The 17,842-nt window shown below is 45.4% G+C and overlaps 1 protein-coding gene across 3 annotated transcripts in view; it reads left to right on the forward strand.

Annotated features, from left to right (window-relative positions):
• SORCS1 (sortilin related VPS10 domain containing receptor 1) overlaps positions 1-17,842 on the forward strand; it is a 951,041-nt gene that overhangs the window by 845,495 nt on the left and 87,704 nt on the right. For all 3 annotated transcript variants that reach the window (XM_073684756.1, XM_073684757.1, XM_073684758.1), the window contains exons 17-18: positions 14,028-14,141; positions 15,787-15,958. In XM_073684756.1, coding sequence (XP_073540857.1) covers positions 14,028-14,141; positions 15,787-15,958 — 286 coding nt within the window. The remainder of the gene's footprint in view (positions 1-14,027; positions 14,142-15,786; positions 15,959-17,842) is intronic.

Genomic DNA, 17,842 nt, shown 5'->3' on the forward strand with positions numbered 1-17,842 from the left:
AGGCACTGGCACATGTGATAAATCCTGTAGGCACAGGCACATGTGATAAATCCTGAAGACACAGGCACATGTGTAAATCCTGAAGGCACAAGCACATGTGTAAATCCTGAAGGCACTGGCACATGTGATAAATCCTGAAGGCACAGGCACATGTGTAAATCCTGTAGGCACAGGCACATGTGTAAATCCTGTAGGCACAGGCACATGTGATAAATCCTGAAGACACAGGCACATGTGTAAATCCTGAAGGCACAGGCACATGTGTAAATCCTGAAGGCACTGGCACATGTGATAAATCCTGAAGACACAGGCACATGTGTAAATCCTGAAGGCACAGGCACATGTGTAAATCCTGAAGGCACTGGCACATGTGATAAATCCTGAAGACACAGGCACATGTGTAAATCCTGTAGGCACAGGCACATGTGATAAATCCTGAAGACACAGGCACATGTGTAAATCCTGAAGGCACAGGCACATGTGTAAATCCTGAAGGCACTGGCACATGTGATAAATCCTGAAGGCACAGGCACATGTGTAAATCCTGTAGGCACAGGCACATGTGATAAATCCTGAAGGCACAGGCACATGTGATAAATCCTGTAGGCACAGGCACATGTGATAAATCCTGAAGACACAGGCACATGTGATAAATCCTGAAGACACAGGCACATGTGTAAATCCTGTAGGCACAGGCACATGTGATAAATCCTGAAGACACAGGCACATGTGATAAATCCTGAAGACACATGCACATGTGTAAATCCTGTAGGCACAGGCACATGTGATAAATCCTGAAGACACAGGCACATGTGTAAATCCTGTAGGCACAGGCACATGTGATAAATCCTGTAGACACAGGCACATGTGTAAATCCTGAAGGCACAGGCACATGTGTAAATCCTGTAGGCACAGGCACATGTGATAAATCCTGAAGGCACTGGCACATGTGATAAATCCTGAAGGCACAGGCACATGTGATAAATCCTGAAGGCACAGGCACATGTGTAAATCCTGAAGACACAGGCACATGTGTAAATCCTGTAGGCACAGGCACATGTGATAAATCCTGAAGACACAGGCACATGTGATAAATCCTGAAGACACAGGCACATGTGTAAATCCTGTAGGCACAGGCACATGTGATAAATCCTGAAGACACAGGCACATGTGTAAATCCTGTAGGCACAGGCACATGTGATAAATCCTGTAGACACAGGCACATGTGTAAATCCTGAAGGCACAGGCACATGTGTAAATCCTGTAGGCACAGGCACATGTGATAAATCCTGAAGGCACAGGCACATGTGTAAATCCTGAAGGCACAGGCACATGTGATAAATCCTGAAGGCACTGGCACATGTGATAAATCCTGTAGGCACAGGCACATGTGATAAATCCTGAAGACACAGGCACATGTGTAAATCCTGAAGGCACAGGCACATGTGTAAATCCTGTAGGCACAGGCACATGTGATAAATCCTAAAGGCACAGGCACATGTGTAAATCCTGTAGACACAGGCACATGTGTAAATCCTGTAGGCACAGGCACATGTGATAAATCCTGAAGGCACAGGCACATGTGATAAATCCTGAAGACACAGGCACATGTGTAAATCCTGTAGGCACTGGCACATGTGATAAATCCTGTAGACACAGGCACATGTGATAAATCCTGTAGACACAGGCACATGTGATAAATCCTGTAGGCACAGGCACATGTGATAAATCCTGTAGACACAGGCACATGTGATAAATCCTGTAGGCACAGGCACATGTGATAAATCCTGTAGACACAGGCACATGTGATAAATCCTGTAGACACAGGCACATGTGATAAATCCTGTAGGCACAGGCACATGTGATAAATCCTGTAGGCACAGGCACATCTCTAAATCAATCACAGTACCTCGGTAAGCAATATAGATGTGGCTTTCCAGGCACCTTTATGTGAAGGGATGCAAGGTTTTGGTCCATCACCAATCAATAGGATAAGATAGGATATCAATATTTGATAAGTGTTTGTACAAGATGAGTGATGCCTTTAATTTCACAAAAATAAATCAGATTCGCCAGAATCTGAATCTTTTGCATTTTGCCTAGGGTGTAACCAGCATTATGGATGTCCAGGTACCATTTTACCGGATTACAGGGGGCTCGCACGTCAGCTGAGGGAATCTGCCTGAATCGAATTGGGAGATTGACCCAACTCTAGAGATTGACTGTTGGATGTTCCTGCGCCATTTGGTTCCCCGGTGCCCAATTGATCAATGTTTGATTGTATGTTGCTCCAGCCCCTGATATCAATTGCTTAGTCCAAAAGATTGACCATTAAAGTTAGAATACTGTGTCCAAAGCCATTGTGTGCCCAAGTACTCATTGGCCCCTATGTCATCTACACACATGGTTCTACTTTGGTCATCTTCATCAGTCTGTAGCCTATAAATATGTAATGAGGGTGCTACATCAGTAAAGACATCTAACCAAAGAGAAAAAAGGAAGAAACACAATACATAAACAATGTGCACACATATACTAATAGGTTTATTAGGATGAAGACTCCATAAAATCAATTAAAATCAGAGAAAGTTCCTAAGGATGCGATAAGCTAATGACCCCCGCTCTGCTGGAGCCGAGGGGGCTTCCCCTTAGCACCTTAAATATGACTTTCTCTTCTCCCTAGTAGAAACAGAAAAATGGAATTCATGCGAGGGACGGATCCGACACATCGAGGGCACAAATAGTGGTTGGTGGTTCCATTGGACTATAATGGGGTTCATCAAGTTTCTGTCATGGTGCAGTAGTGGACAACTGCCTCCATTATTAAGGCTATGTTGCAGATGACTGTCCTGTGATTTACTTTTAATTGGAATGTGTAATCACAAATTAATTATTATTTAAACAAGGTTTTTGTGTTAAATGTATTTTTTTTTTAGAATTTTTTGTCAATTTTTTTTTTTATTATTATAACTTGCAATTTTTCACACTTGCCACTAGGGCTTCTTTGGACGCCTACTACCTGTCTTTTCAGGAAGAGTTTACAGCAGGCTCATTATCATCAGAGACAGGATTATGATGACAGGTAGCATCTCTATATACAGTAGATAACACATAATCCATCAATCACAATAGGTGATGTCACAGCTCACCTCCTCCTCCTGTACAATAACTGATAACACCTCTATATACAGTAGATAACACAGGATCCACCATTCACAATAGTTGATATCACAGCTCACTTCCTCCCCCTCCTGTACAATGACTGATAACACCTCTATATACAGTAGATAACACAGGATCTACCATTCACAATAGGTGATATCACAGCTCACCTCCTCCCCCTCCTGTACAATGACTGATAACACCTCTATATACAGTAGATAACACAGGATCCAGCATTCACAATAGGTGATGTCACAGCTCACCTCTTCTTCCTGTACAATGACTGATAACACCTCTATATACAGTAGATAATACAGAATCCACCATTCACAATAGGTGATGTCACAGCTCACCTCCTCCTCCTCCTGTAAATTGACTGATAACACCGCTATATATAGTAGATAATACGGGATCCACCATTCACAATAGGTGATGTCACAGCTCACCTCCTCCTCCTCCTGTACAGTGACCTTTGCACCTGTTTGTTAGATTCTTTAGTGCTTTAGCTGGGGTCTGATTCAGGTTTTTGCTGCTAATAAACATATGGATTTCCTGAAACACCAGTAAGTTTGAGTCTAGAAGAAGCCCCAAGTGTCCAGTGTAAAAATTGCAAGATTTCCAAATGTATTTATTTTTTTACTAACTTTTGTGATACGAGTTAAAAAAAACACTGGTAAAATTTTCAAAAAATCTATTTAGCCCAAAAATCATATTTGAACAATAATTCATTTCCGATGATTCCTTTCCTTTGAAGATGAGTCGCGTAAAGTGAAATATCCGACAGTAATGTTTAGGATAAGTCGCTCCCATTCCATTGTTTCTCCATCATCTGATGTCTATCTAATCAATGGTGAATTAAAGGCATCCTGCATGCGCCGCTCTCTGGGGCTGAATGTAATTTAAGAAATAAAATATTATGTTAGGATCCCTCCGGCGGTCCGCAGACAGTTCCTAGTAAAAAGCGCGGTTACAATGATATTATTAAGTCCCCCCGGGGCACCGTGTTACGGAGAGCGAGATTCCTGCCTTAGTAATTTGTCGATAAATGCTATTATGCAGACTGCGGGGCTGAACGCTCGGATTCACTCGGCCTCACATCTTCAAGGAACGCTAGAAAAACTTTTGCACAAGTTTTCTCAGAAGATATTGCATCTTAAAGGTTATACATATAATGATCCTACCCCGGGATCCAGGAGGGCAGCACTAACACCCAACCCTGAGTGATCCTGATAGGAGGAGACCTCTACATGGCCAACTTGATCCCACAATTAGATATTCCGAAGCCTCCGGTACAGATCTGGTTGTAACGTAATGCAACACATTGGGCCACAGGGATCCCAGGAAAGACAACAAGGCAACTGAGTGTTTTGTGGAGGACCAGTTCAATGGCGCATCCTCATATTCTCAAAGGGTCTTCGTCTCTTTGCCTACAGATGAGCAGTCTGGCGCGTCTTCGTTATGTCCAATGCACGGTCATTAACAAAAATGGCTCAGACTTCACTCTTCTCTAATTGTCCATTTACGGGTTCCCCATTGCTTAGAGAATATAATTGAAAATACTCTACTGGTCGGGTCCCAGTGACCTGCTGGGAAAGAACAAAAGGGATTGCATAAATAACTCACAGGACCACATTTCCCCATGGGTTTGATTAGATTGGAGCCACTTGTCTAAGAACTGGATCATAATTTGGTAAGTGATTCCCTGGACAATGTTTATCAGGAGAGGGATTGGACGCAATGTACAAGGGAAATGGAAAAAGGCAATTATTATTAGTAGATACCAAGATGAATGGAGTGTAGTCGACAGGTCGGGTCAAGGGTAATGGAGATCAAACAAAATGGGCTTTGAAAGAGTCATGGAGTTAATCAGGGAAGTTGAGTTCCGACACATTAGGTTAATATTTTGTATAAAGTCAGTGGTGTAACCTGAAGCTCAGGGGCCCCAATGTCATGTCTCCTCCAGAACCCCCAATACTCATAGGTGTTAAATGTATTAGTCTTTTCATATGAACCAATGAGATCTTTAAAGCCCCCATTAGGCTCCAGGATGCGAAAGCAAACCCTGCACCCACTATAATTAGTATATAGTTCTACAATATTTAATTCCTCAGCAGTTTCCATCATCTTTAACGATCAATGAATAAAAATGCAGGAATCCTCTTTGCTGTTTGGTTTTGTAATGACGACACCTGATCTTACTTCTTGTTTGATCCAGTTACTCCATGTGAGCACCTGATAAAGGGTTATTCATGCGAAACGTTGTCTAACTCCGGTTACTGACGTCACTTTTGTTTGCAACGTTTATATTTGGAATATTAGTAAAGATCAATAAAATCCTACTAACCGTCCTATATTGGAGCGCTTTTCCTTCTCTCTATACATCTGTATGATACTGGACGAGCTGGTGGTTGGTTCCCTAGGAACACACAGTCACACACATCAAAGGTGGCTGAAATGTTTTACACTTTGAGTGAATGAGAAAACTCTGGACAATGCTCTGTGAGTAGTGTTGAGCGATACCTTCTGATATCGGGAAATATCGGATCGGATTGAATCGGACCGATACCCAAAAAATATCGGATATCGCCGATTCCGATACCGGAAACCAATGCAAGTCAATGGGACAGAAATATCAGAATGAAAATAAACCCTTTCTTTCCTTGTAGGTTAATTCTACATGAAGTAAAACAACTAAGAATAATGTAGAATGTATTACATGAAAAGCCGGCAATTCAGCAGCGGCATACACCGGTACCCGACAATTTATAACAGACAGAATAGAGCTTCACACATAGATTAGATAGATAGAAACATGTCAGTCACATATATAAGAAGTACAGTGACTGTTGCTTACTGCACTTGTCATTTAGTGTTAAAGGATTTTTTTTTAAAAATAATAGTGTTTTCGTGCACCGTCTCTTTAAAAAAGCCGGCTGGCAATTCAGCAGCGGTACCCGACAATTTAGAATAGAAAGAATAGAGCATCACACATAGATTAGATCAGGGGTCGACAAAGTTGTTCAGAATCTAGGAGCCAGCCAAAAAATTTAGGAGCCAGAATTTTTTTTGTTGACAAACTGTACATATAGACCCCCTCACACACGGCGTCTCCCCGGGGAGCACGGCCTTTGTATGTACTTACACAGGTAGCGGGAGATGAGAACGGGCCCCCGGCCACAGCGATCCTTCCCCCCAGGGCCGGCTCCAGGTTTTTCTGGGCCCCGGGCGAAAGAGTCCCAGTGGGCCCTTTTAACACATACACGATTCATGATGCACAGATACGGCGGAGAAATAAATATATAAATATATATATATATATATATATATTTATTTATTTATTTATTACACATGGCCCAGCCTGCCCCCTCATCCTTCACATACGCAGACATATGCGTGCGCACACACGGTACGCAGACATATGCGTGCGCACACACGGTACGCAGACATATGCACGCACACACGGTACGCAGACATATGCACGCACACACGGTACGCAGACATATGCGTGCGCACACACGGTACGCAGACATATGCGTGCGCACACACGGTACGCAGACATATGCGTGCGCACACACGGTACGCAGACATATGTACACATACAGACATACACATAGATAAAACAGACAAATATATATACATAGTCATATACACTGACATTCACATACATGCACTCACACAGACCCATTACTAATATTTTTAATATGGGGATTGGGGAAGCCTCACTCACCTGTCCCCGGTCCAGTGTCCTGTCCAGCAGCTCCTCGGGTATGGGGCAGTGCAGGGCCCCCGGCGTGTCACAGACTTCATGGCCCTGGAACATCAGAGGGGCCCACTTGCGGTCGGGTCCGGGCCCCTCCCGCCCATCTGTGCAGGACCTCCGCTCCAACGGTGTTTGATTGCCGGCACTCCCCCAGACATGGCCGCGCGCTGTGCGGCTGTGTCTGCTAGTAATGACGCGGCAGGAGCGACACACAAGCACAATTAAAGGTGCAGTGCCGTCGACCCTGCCGTGTCATTACTAGCAGACACAGCCGGACAGCGCGCGGCCATGTCTGGGGGAAGTGCCGGCAATCAAGCAGCGCCTGCGTCCCTGAACAGGTGCCGAGGAAGCGGCCAGGGCCCCGACAGTGAGTGGGCGGGTGGGTGTGTGGGCCCGGCCCCGACAGTGAGTGGGCGGGTGGGTGTGTGGGCCCGGCCCCGACAGTGAGTGGGCGGGTGGGTGTGTGGGCCCGGCCCCGACAGTGTGTGGGCCCGGCCCCGACAGTGAGTGGGCGGGTGGGTGTGTGGGCCCGGGCCCCGACAGTGAGTGGGCGGCTGGGCCCCTCTGATTTTCCAGGGCCCCGGCACTTGCCCGGGTACGCCGGATGCTGACGCCGGCCCTGCTTCCCCCGTAACCCAACTCTCCCTGTCCAGTCCCGGAGCATAAGGGGGGCGGAGCAAAGTGGAGAAGGCGGCCTGAGCGATACTGTCCCTGCTTCCTCCGATTGGATGACTCCGTGCAGGAGGTGGGATTGGATTGAGAGTATTTTTTTTTCTTCTCAACTCCTCAACTCCTCAAGCACCAGGCAACATTTTCTAGGCGCCAGACAACATTTTCTAGGCGCCACTGGCGACCAGGCGCCTGGGTTTGTCGAGCCCTGGATTAGATACATGGAAACATGTCAGTCACATATATAAGAAGTACAGTGAAAGTGTTGATTACTGTACTTGTAATTTAGTGTTAAAATAGAAGATTTATTTAAAAAAAAAAATTGGCGTGGGGTTCCCCGTAATTTTAGTCTCTAGCGGAGGTTAAGCAGACGGCTGGGGCAGATGTTTGAAGCCTGGGAAGAGGGTAATACCCACGGAGCTTCCCAGGCTACTAATATCAGCCCCCAGCTGAATACCTAGCCTTTACTAGCTATTAAAATGGGGGACCCCCAAAAAAATGACGTGGGGTCCCCCCTATTTTAATAGCTAGCAAAGGCTAGGCAGACAGCTGGGGGCTGATATTAATAGCCCAGGAAGGGTGCCATGAATATTGGCCCCCTCCCAGGCTAGAAACACCAGCCGTCAGCCGCCCCAGAAATGGCGCATCCATAGGATGCGCCAATTCTGGCACTTAGCCTCGCTCTTCCCACTGCCCTGTAGCGGTGGCAGTGGGGTAATAGGGCTGGGGTTGAGGTTAGCTTATACACTGTGTTCCAAATTATTATGCAAATAATATTTTCTCAGATTTTCCCAAATTACCTATATGAATTGCAGTCATTGTAATTTTCCAGTCAAATAACTATTAGAGTACAATTGAAAGGTTTTTGTACAAACTGCCTATGATAACAGTATATTTTTAAAAAAATAAAAAACTCAAACTGCACTCAACATGCATGTTCCAAATTATTATGCACAGCAGAGTTTTCAACCTTTTCATTTTAATAAAGAACAAAAAAATGGTCATTTTTGAAATTATAAGCATTAGCAGGTTATCACACACTGAAATCAAACAGTTTTCAACTCAAAACTTTATTCTAGGTGATGTTACATTTGCACATAGGACCGCTTGTTCGAAAGGAGCTTCTGAACTCTCTCATCCATTGAATTTGTCAGGTTTTGGATGGTTTCTGCTTCAATTGTTTTGCATGAGGACAGAATACCCTCCCAGAGCTGTTGCTTAGATGTGAACTGCCTCCCGCCATCATTGACACTCCTTTTGATGATGCTCCAGAGGTTCTCAATGGGGTTGAGGTCAGGGGAGCATGGGGGCCACACCATAAGTTTGTCCCCTTTTATGCCCATAGCAGCCAGAGATGCAGATGTGTTATGTGCAGCATGAGACGGGGCATTATCATGAATGAAAATGATCTTGCTGTGGAATGCACGGTTCTTCTTCTTGAACCATGGAAGGAAGTGCTGTTTGAGAAACTCAACATACATTATGGAGTTCATCTTTACCCCTTCAGGGATCCTAAAAGGGCCGACAATCTCTCTCCCCATGATTCCAGCCCAAAACATTACTCCACCTCCTCCTTGTTAGTGCCGTAGCCGTGTTTGCATGCAGTGTCCATCAACCAGCCATCCTCCACTCCATCCATCTGGACCATCGAGATCATTTCATGCATGATAATGCCCCGTCTCATGCTGCACATAACACATCTGCATCTCTGGCTGCTATGGGCATAAAAGGGGACAAACTTATGGTGTGGCCCCCATGCTCCCCTGACCTCAACCCCATTGAGAACCTCTGGAGCATCATCAAAAGGAGTGTCAATGATGGCGGGAGGCAGTTCACATCTAAGCAACAGCTCTGGGAGGGTATTCTGTCCTCATGCAAAACAATTGAAGCAGAAACCATCCAAAACCTGACAAATTCAATGGACGAGAGAGTTCAGAAGCTCCTTTCGGACAAGGAGTCCTATGTGCAAATGTAACATCACCTAGAATAAAGTTTTGAGTTGAAAACTGTTTGATTTCAGTTTGTAATAACCTGCTAATGCTTATAATTTAAAAAATGACCATTTTTTTTGTTCTTTAATTAAATGAAAAGGTTGAAAACTCTGCTGTGCATAATAATTTGGAACATGCATGTTGAGTGCAGTTTGAGTTTTTTATTTTTTTAAAAAATATACTGTTATCATAGGCAGTTTGTACAAAAACCTTTCAATTGTACTCTAATAGTTATTTGACTGGAAAATTACAATGACTGCAAATCATATAGGTAATTTGGGAAAATCTGAGAAAATATTATTTGCATAATAATTTGGAACACAGTGTAATGCCAGCTGACATCAAGCCCAGGTTAGTAATGGAGAAGTATCTATAAGACACCCCCATTACTAACCCCATAGTCAAAGTAAAAAAAAAACGCAAACACCCAGAGTAAAGTCCTGTAATTGAAATAAACACTCAATTTTTTAATGTTCTAAATTAAACCGTACTTAACCATCACGCCCATTCCAGCTGAAGCCAACGATCTCGTGCAATAAAAGTAAAATAATAAACCAACCTCATCCTTACCTTTCCATGGTTCCCAGGACGGCTCCAGCTCTGCTACATTCACATGACAGGCTGGATCGCAGCAGAAAGCTGCCATCCAGCCTGTCATCCCGCAGACACTGAGAAGCGCAGGCATGCTTGTGCTCCTCAGTGTCTGGCTGTGACGGCATAAAGATGAGCCGAGGTCATGTCCAATGAACTCAGCTCACCTCATGCACATCACTGACAGCGTGGGAGAATTCTCCTGCGCATGCGGTGAGCGTGAGAGACTTCTCATGCGCTCACGGCAAGCGCAAGCTCAGGAGAATTCTCCAACGCTGTCAGTGACGTGCATGAGGTGAGCTGAGTTCATTGGACATGAACTCGGCTCATCTGGATGCCGTCAGAGCCAGACTCTGAGGAGCGCAAGCATGCCTGCGCTTCTCAGTGTCTGCGGCATGGCAAGCTGGATGGCAGCTTTCGGCTGCGATCCAGCCTGTCATGTGAATGTAGCAGAGCTGGAGCCGTGCTGGGAACCATGGAAAGGTAAGGATGATGTTGGTTTATTATTTTTCTTTTATTGCAGGAGATCGTTGGCTTCAGCTGGAATGGGCGTGACGGTAAGTATGGTTTAATTTAGAACAATAAAGAATTGTGTGTTTATTTCAATTAAAGGATTTTATTCTGGGTGTTTGTGTTTTTTTTAACTTTGACTATGGGGTTAGTAATGGGGGTGTCTTATAGATGCCTCTCCATTACTAACCTGGGCTTGATGTCAGCTGGCATTATAAGCTGACATCAACCCCAGCCCTATTACCCCACTGCCACCGCTACAGGGCAGTGGGAAGAGCGAGGCTAAGTGCCAGAATTGGCGCATCCTATGGATGCGCCATTTCTGGGGCGGCTGACGGCTGGTGTTTCTAGCCTGGGAGGGGGCCAATATTCAAGGCACCCTTCCTGGTCTTTTAATATCAGCCCCCAGCTGTCTGCCTAGCCTTTGCTAGCTATTAAAATAGGGGGGACCCCACATCATTTTTTTGGGGGGGTCCCCCATTTTAATAGCTAGTAAAGGCTAGGTATTCAGCTGGGGGCTGATATTAGTAGCCTGGGAAGCTCCGTGGGTATTACCCCCTTCCCAGGCTTCAAACATCTGCCCCAGCTGTCTGCTTAACCTCCGCTAGAGACTAAAATTACGGGGAACCCCACGCCAATTTTTTTTTTAAAGAAATCCTTTATTTTAACACTAAATGACAAGTACAGTAATCAACACTATCACTGTACTTATTATATATGTGACTGACATGTTTCTATCTATTTAATCTATGTGTGATGCTCTCAGGGGTGGATTAAGAGTAGCAAGGGCCCCGGGCAGTTTAGAAGGCACAGCGGGAGGCCGCAAAGAGCCATCTATACACAGCAGGAGGCCGCATTGTGCCATCTATACACAGCAGGGAGCCCGCACGGTGCCATCTATACACAGCGGGAGGCCGCACGTAGCCATCTATACACAGCGGGAGGCTGCACGGCCCCCCTCCAGAGACAGCAGGAGGCCGCACGGAGCCATCTAGACACAGCGGGAGGCCGCACTGTGCGATCTATACAAAGCAGGGAGCCGCACGGTGCCATCTATACACAGCGGGAGGCTGCACGGCCCCCCTCCAGAGACAGCAGGAGGCCGCACGGAGCCATCTAGACACAGCGGGAGGCCGCACTGTGCGATCTATACAAAGCAGGGAGCCGCACGGTGCCATCTATACACAGCGGGAGGCCGCACGTAGCCATCTATACACAGCGGGAGGCTGCACGGCCCCCCTCCAGAGACAGCAGGAGGCCGCACGGCGCCATCTATACTCGCAGGAGGCCGCACGCAGTCACGCACACAAACATATACAGACATATACATACACGCATAAACACATTTGAAACACAAAAATACATATAAACAGACATCACACAATGATATCTGCCTGCACATACATACACACACACACACACACACACACACACATACATACATACATACATACATACATACACACACACACACACACACACATACATACATACATACATACATACATACATACATACATACAGACACAGACTCACCATCCCCCGGCTCCATTCCTCCTGCCTGCTCTCTCTTCTCCGTTGCAGCAGTGCAGGCCGGGCGCGCACTGCGTGACGTCACAGCTAGGAGACACGGCCGCGCACAGGGCCGTGTCTCCTAGCAGTGACGCGGCCGGGCCAGCACAGGGAGGTTAACTGCTGCAGTGCTGGCCCGGCTGAAGGAGAAGCTGCGGCCGTGCACCGCTGCTGTGGGAGTGGTCCGGCCCCCCGCCACTGTCTGCCGGTATGTGCCGCGCGGCCACACATATAATGAGGGCAATCCGGCCATAGTCCCCCCGAGGTCCCGGGCGGTAGCCCGGATTGCCCTCATTATAATCTGCCTATGGATGCTCTATCTTTCTGTTATAAATTGTCGGGTACCGCTGCTGAATTGCCAGCCGGCTTTTTTAAAGAGACGGTGCATGAAAACACTATTATTTTTTTTAATAAATCCTTTAACACTATGACAAGTACAGTAAGCTGAGCGCTGCCATCCAGCTTGTCATCCTTCAGAGCGCAGGCATTATGGGAACTTCCGATTCCGGTATTCGATATTCTAAAAGTATCGGAACTCAGTATCGGAATGCTCAACAGTATCTGTGAGCTGAACACAGCGGCAGCTGCTGTACAAGTCTCTTGTTTGTTACAATGTATCGGAGTCCAGAATGTTGAGCCCACAGAGCATTGTCTGCACTGGATACATTGTCTGCACTGGATACATTGTCTGCACTCTATACATTGTCTGCACTCTATACATTGTCTGCACTGGATACATTGTCTGCACTGGATACATTGTCTGCACTGGATACATTGTCTGCACTCGATACATTGTCTGCACTCGATACATTGTCTGCACTGGATACATTGTCTGCACTGGATACATTTTCTGCACTGGATACATTGTCTGCACTCTATACATTGTCTGCACTGGATACATTGTCTGCACTGGATACATTGTCTGCACTGGATACATTGTCTGCACTCTATACATTGTCTGAACTGGATACATTGTCTGCACTGGATACATTGTCTGCACTCTATACATTGTCTGCACTGGATACATTGTCTGCACTGGATACATTGTCTGCACTCTATACATTGTCTGCACTGGATACATTGTCTGCACTGGATACATTGTCTGCACTGGATACATTGTCTGCACTGGATACATTGTCTGCACTCTATACATTGTCTGCACTCTATACATTGTCTGCACTGGATACATTGTCTGCACTGGATACATTGTCTGCACTCTATACATTGTCTGCACTGGATACATTGTCTGCACTGGATACATTGTCTGCACTCTATACATTGTCTGCACTGGATACATTGTCTGCTCTGGATACATTGTCTGCTCTGGATACATTGTCTGCTCTGGATACATTGTCTGTTCTGGATACATTGTCTGCTCTGGATACATTGTCTGCTCTGGATACATTGTCTGCTCTGGATACAGTCGTTTCCACTTCTCAGCAGAGACCAGATTTCTGCTTCTTGAATCTCCTGCACTGACCAAAAACTAATATCTTACACTTTGTGTTTCCATTCCTCACAATTACCATTAGAAAGTTTCAGAACTTTTTCATTTGTACAGAGATTAAGGTTCATTTACATAAAACTGGAAAACTGATTAAATTGATGTAAATCAATCCAGACACATGAATCAAAGAGACCCCCCTGGGAATGTACAGTAAGAAAATCATAAAAATGAAAGAAAATGATTAATATTATTCGATCAATAAAAGTTAAAATTGGATTATTATTAATTATCACGCTCTTCTAAATGATCCCCTCTCTCTCCTTAGTGATTATGGCTACGAGCGACACAGCAATGGCCAGTGCCTGCCTGCGTTTTGGTACAACCCATCATCCTTGTCCAAAGATTGCAGCCTCGGACAAAGTTACCTGAACAGCACCGGGTAGGTGAAACGCTCCACAGACCTCATGATCCCAAATATATTCAATATTGTATTTTTCCTATTTTTTTTATTTATTTTTTTAATGGTTAATTAATTTAGCAGAAATACCTTAACCCTTAGCAGACTATGGTGATTATTACCAGACTTAATATTCTACATTATTGTAAACCTACCTAAGAGCTCTGTAATCACTGATAAATCTCTGTTTTATTTATTATTTATTATTTATTTATGTATTTATGTTGATATTTTACAAGTTATTAAACGGGTTGTTTAGGAGTTAATCTGGCCAAACACATAGGATACAGAAGCTGATGGACCAGCAATCAATTGGTCGTCGGCTACTTCTTCCAACATCCCCCAAAAATAGGACCTTTCGGCTCTGCAGAACGTTCATCTAAGGGAATAGTGGAGAAAACCTCTTGGGCTTTGACAGCAGCTTATCTCCTAAAGGACTAACGGGTCAGGAATAGAAATTCACATTGAGAGGCCTCCATACACATCAGACTGTCGGCCGATCCCTCTAATATTGTCCGCTTCGGCCAAACTTGGTCTAATGTATATGGAGACCTTTAGATACTTATGACCCATCATCTTTATCATATCGGTGTGGGTCCACCTGTCACGCAAAGTGTTGGAAAGACTAAGTGCAACATGAAGGGAAGAGGGGGAGGAAGCCCAGACTCTAGGGAAAGGGGGAGAGGAGACCCCTAGGCTGATCTAGTATCACCCTGCCTACCCGTCCCTATATTGGTTCACGCCAATCACCGAGCTGGACCCTAAACCCTATATATCCCTAGAGCTTGGCCCTAGATCGGGAAGGGGGGAGTGAGCACTGGTCAGGCCCCACTACAAACTAAAGACAACAAGGTAGCCAAACAAAGGGAATTAACTTAGCTTGAGCAGACACTAGAGGAGTAACGCCAACTGTCCTCCAAGGGCACCAGAGAAGAAGCTAGCTGACTGCTAGTGCTCCAAGCATGCACAAAAGAACATAGAAGTATCACCGGCAATTGCCTGGAGCAACCTGAGAGTTTTTAACTCCCATGCAAGGGTGTGTCAATCAGCAGAAGGAAGGAGTTCGCTGATGGGTCTTAAAGGAAGAAGGATTAAGAAGGTGTCTGCAGTGCCAAGCGCAGTGACCTTCTACAGCCAGATCACCTGACACACCTGTGACACTACCACCCCGCAATCCAACTGATCAGCTGTTGTAGCTCCGGCTGTGTTTAGATCTACACAGTATACAAAACTGGAGCAGGACATTGTGCAGCCGCCTACTCAACACTTCATGTGGCTATTTTTTGGGTCTACAGTAGCGTCCTGTAGTAAAGATGAATATTACTGAAGTCCACGTCCACCTAATATCCCAATGTGTCTAAAATAGTAAAGGTAACAACTTTGCAGTATCTGTTGATTGTGTCTCCATGGTAACAGACTACAAACAAACTCTGAGTAGTCGGATTCTGTAGTCAATGTGTCCTAATTTCCCAGGTAGAATCTCCTCTATGAATAGAAGACTTCTTCATGTTTGGGACATCGTAGAGCGTCTTCTTCCCTGCGAGTCTCTTCATGAATCGTTCCCTACTGAATGTATCTCCTTGTGTCCTTCTGCTTGTAATTTATGCACATTACTGTGTTGTCTCAGTTATAGAAAGGTTGTATCCAACAACTGCACCGACGGCGTAAGAGAACAGTACACGGCCAAACCTCAGCAGTGTCCGGGGAAAGCTCCGCACGGCCTCCGAGTCACCACAATGGACGGAAAGCTGACTGCAGAACAAGGGCACAATGTCACATTTGTGCTGCAATTAGAGGAGGTATGGGTTTACAGGGACTGTGCTGCATATAATGTATATCTCCACTACTTCCAATGCACCACAACAGCGCCACTCATGTCCTTGTGGCTGTGTCTGGTAATGCAGCTCATACATATTCGTTTTAATATTAGACAAGGTTTGAGCGTAAGTGCCCCTATAATTGGGATTCAGGGAGGTAGAAAATTTATTCCACAGCCGATTTCCCAGGATGCTTTGCATTTTTACCAGCGTTCTACTGATTACAGTTTTATAATGCCAGTGTCCCAGTAATTATTAACCATTACCGTCCGGTGACGGAGAGTTCATTTACAGCAGTTTATCGTCGTGGTCATCGGCAATATAAAAATGGATGGATCCAGAATTGCATGAGACAAGTGAAATAAGGCGCTGAGCCGCGCGACCGTCCGTGCTGCGCCGCACGGGGAGAGAGGGGGCTTCATTGTCCTCACAGCTGTTATTTATGCCGCCAGACTCACTAATCAATGACCAATTACTGTACCGAGAAATACTAGTCTGAGATAACAAATTATGTGGCGGAGGGAATGAAGATTAATGGGAATACAGAACAGAATAATATTTGTGTAAGGAGAGCGGAGTCTGCAGCCCCCAGGAGAGCAGAAATAGGGCACAAAGTCTGGAGGAACGGCTTAAAGGGATATGTAAGGATTAGGGAAAAAATGTGTCTTACCCCAAAACATCACCACGGCGGTCCGTAGGTCGAGTCTGGTCCTGCTGATCATCTCCACTGCCCCCAGGTCAAGTCTGGTCCTGCAGATCATCTCCACTGCCCCCAGGTCATGTCTGGTCCTGCATTTCATCTCCACTGCCCCCAGGTCGTGTCTGGTCCTGCAGATCATCTCAACTTCCCCCAGGTCGTGTCTAGTCCTGCAGATCATCTCCATTGCCTCCAGGTTGTGTCTGGTCCTGCAGATCATCTCCACTGCCCCCAGGTTGTGTCTAGTCCTGTAGATCATCTCCACTCAGTGTCTCAGTATCTCATTATCTCAGTATCTCAGTGTCTCAGTGTCTCAGTATCTCAGTGTCTCAGTATCCCAGTATCTCAGTGTCTCAGTATCTCAGTGTCTCAGTGTCTCAGTGTCTGTGTCTCAGTATCTCAGTGTCTCAGTATCTCAGTGTCTCAGTATCTCATTGTCTCTGTGTCTCATTGTCTCTGTGTCTCGGTATCTCAGTATCAACGGTATCTCAGTATCTAAGTGTCTCAGTATCTCAGTGTCACGGTATCTCAGTATCACAGTATCTCAGTGTCTCAATATCTCAGTATCTCAGTATCTCAGTGTCTCAGTATCTAAGTGTCTCAGTATCTCAGTGTCTCCGTATCTCAGTGTCTCCGTATCTCAGTGTCTCCGTATCTCAGTATCTCAGTGTCTCAGTATCTCAGTATCTCAGTATCTAAGTGTCTCAGTATCTCAGTGTCTCAGTATCTCAGTATCTCAGTGTCTCAGTATCTCAGTGTCTCAGTGTCTCAGTATCTCAGTGTCTCCGTATCTCAGTGTCTCCGTATCTCAGTGTCTCCGTATCTCAGTGTCTCAGTATCTCAGTGTCTCAGTATCTCATTGTCTCTGTGTCTCATTGTCTCTGTGTCTCGGTATCTCAGTATCATGGTATCTCAGTATCTAAGTGTCTCAGTATCTAAGTGTCTCAGTGTCACGGTATCTCAGTATCACGATATCTCAGTGTCTCAGTATCTCAGTATCTCGGTTTCTCAGGATCACGGTATCTCAGTATCTCAGTGTCTCAGTATCACGGTATCTCAGTATCTCAGTGTCTCAGTATCTCAGTGTCTCAGTTTCTCAGTTTCTCAGTGTCTCAGTGTCTCAGTATCTCAGTATCTCAGTATCTCAGTGTCTCAGTTTCTCAGTATCA

The sequence above is a fragment of the Phyllobates terribilis genome, unplaced genomic scaffold (genome assembly GCF_046119375.1).
Source record: "Phyllobates terribilis strain yellow unplaced genomic scaffold, ASM4611937v1 Scaffold_5__5_contigs__length_657084704, whole genome shotgun sequence".
Lineage (NCBI taxonomy): Eukaryota > Metazoa > Chordata > Amphibia > Anura > Dendrobatidae > Phyllobates > Phyllobates terribilis.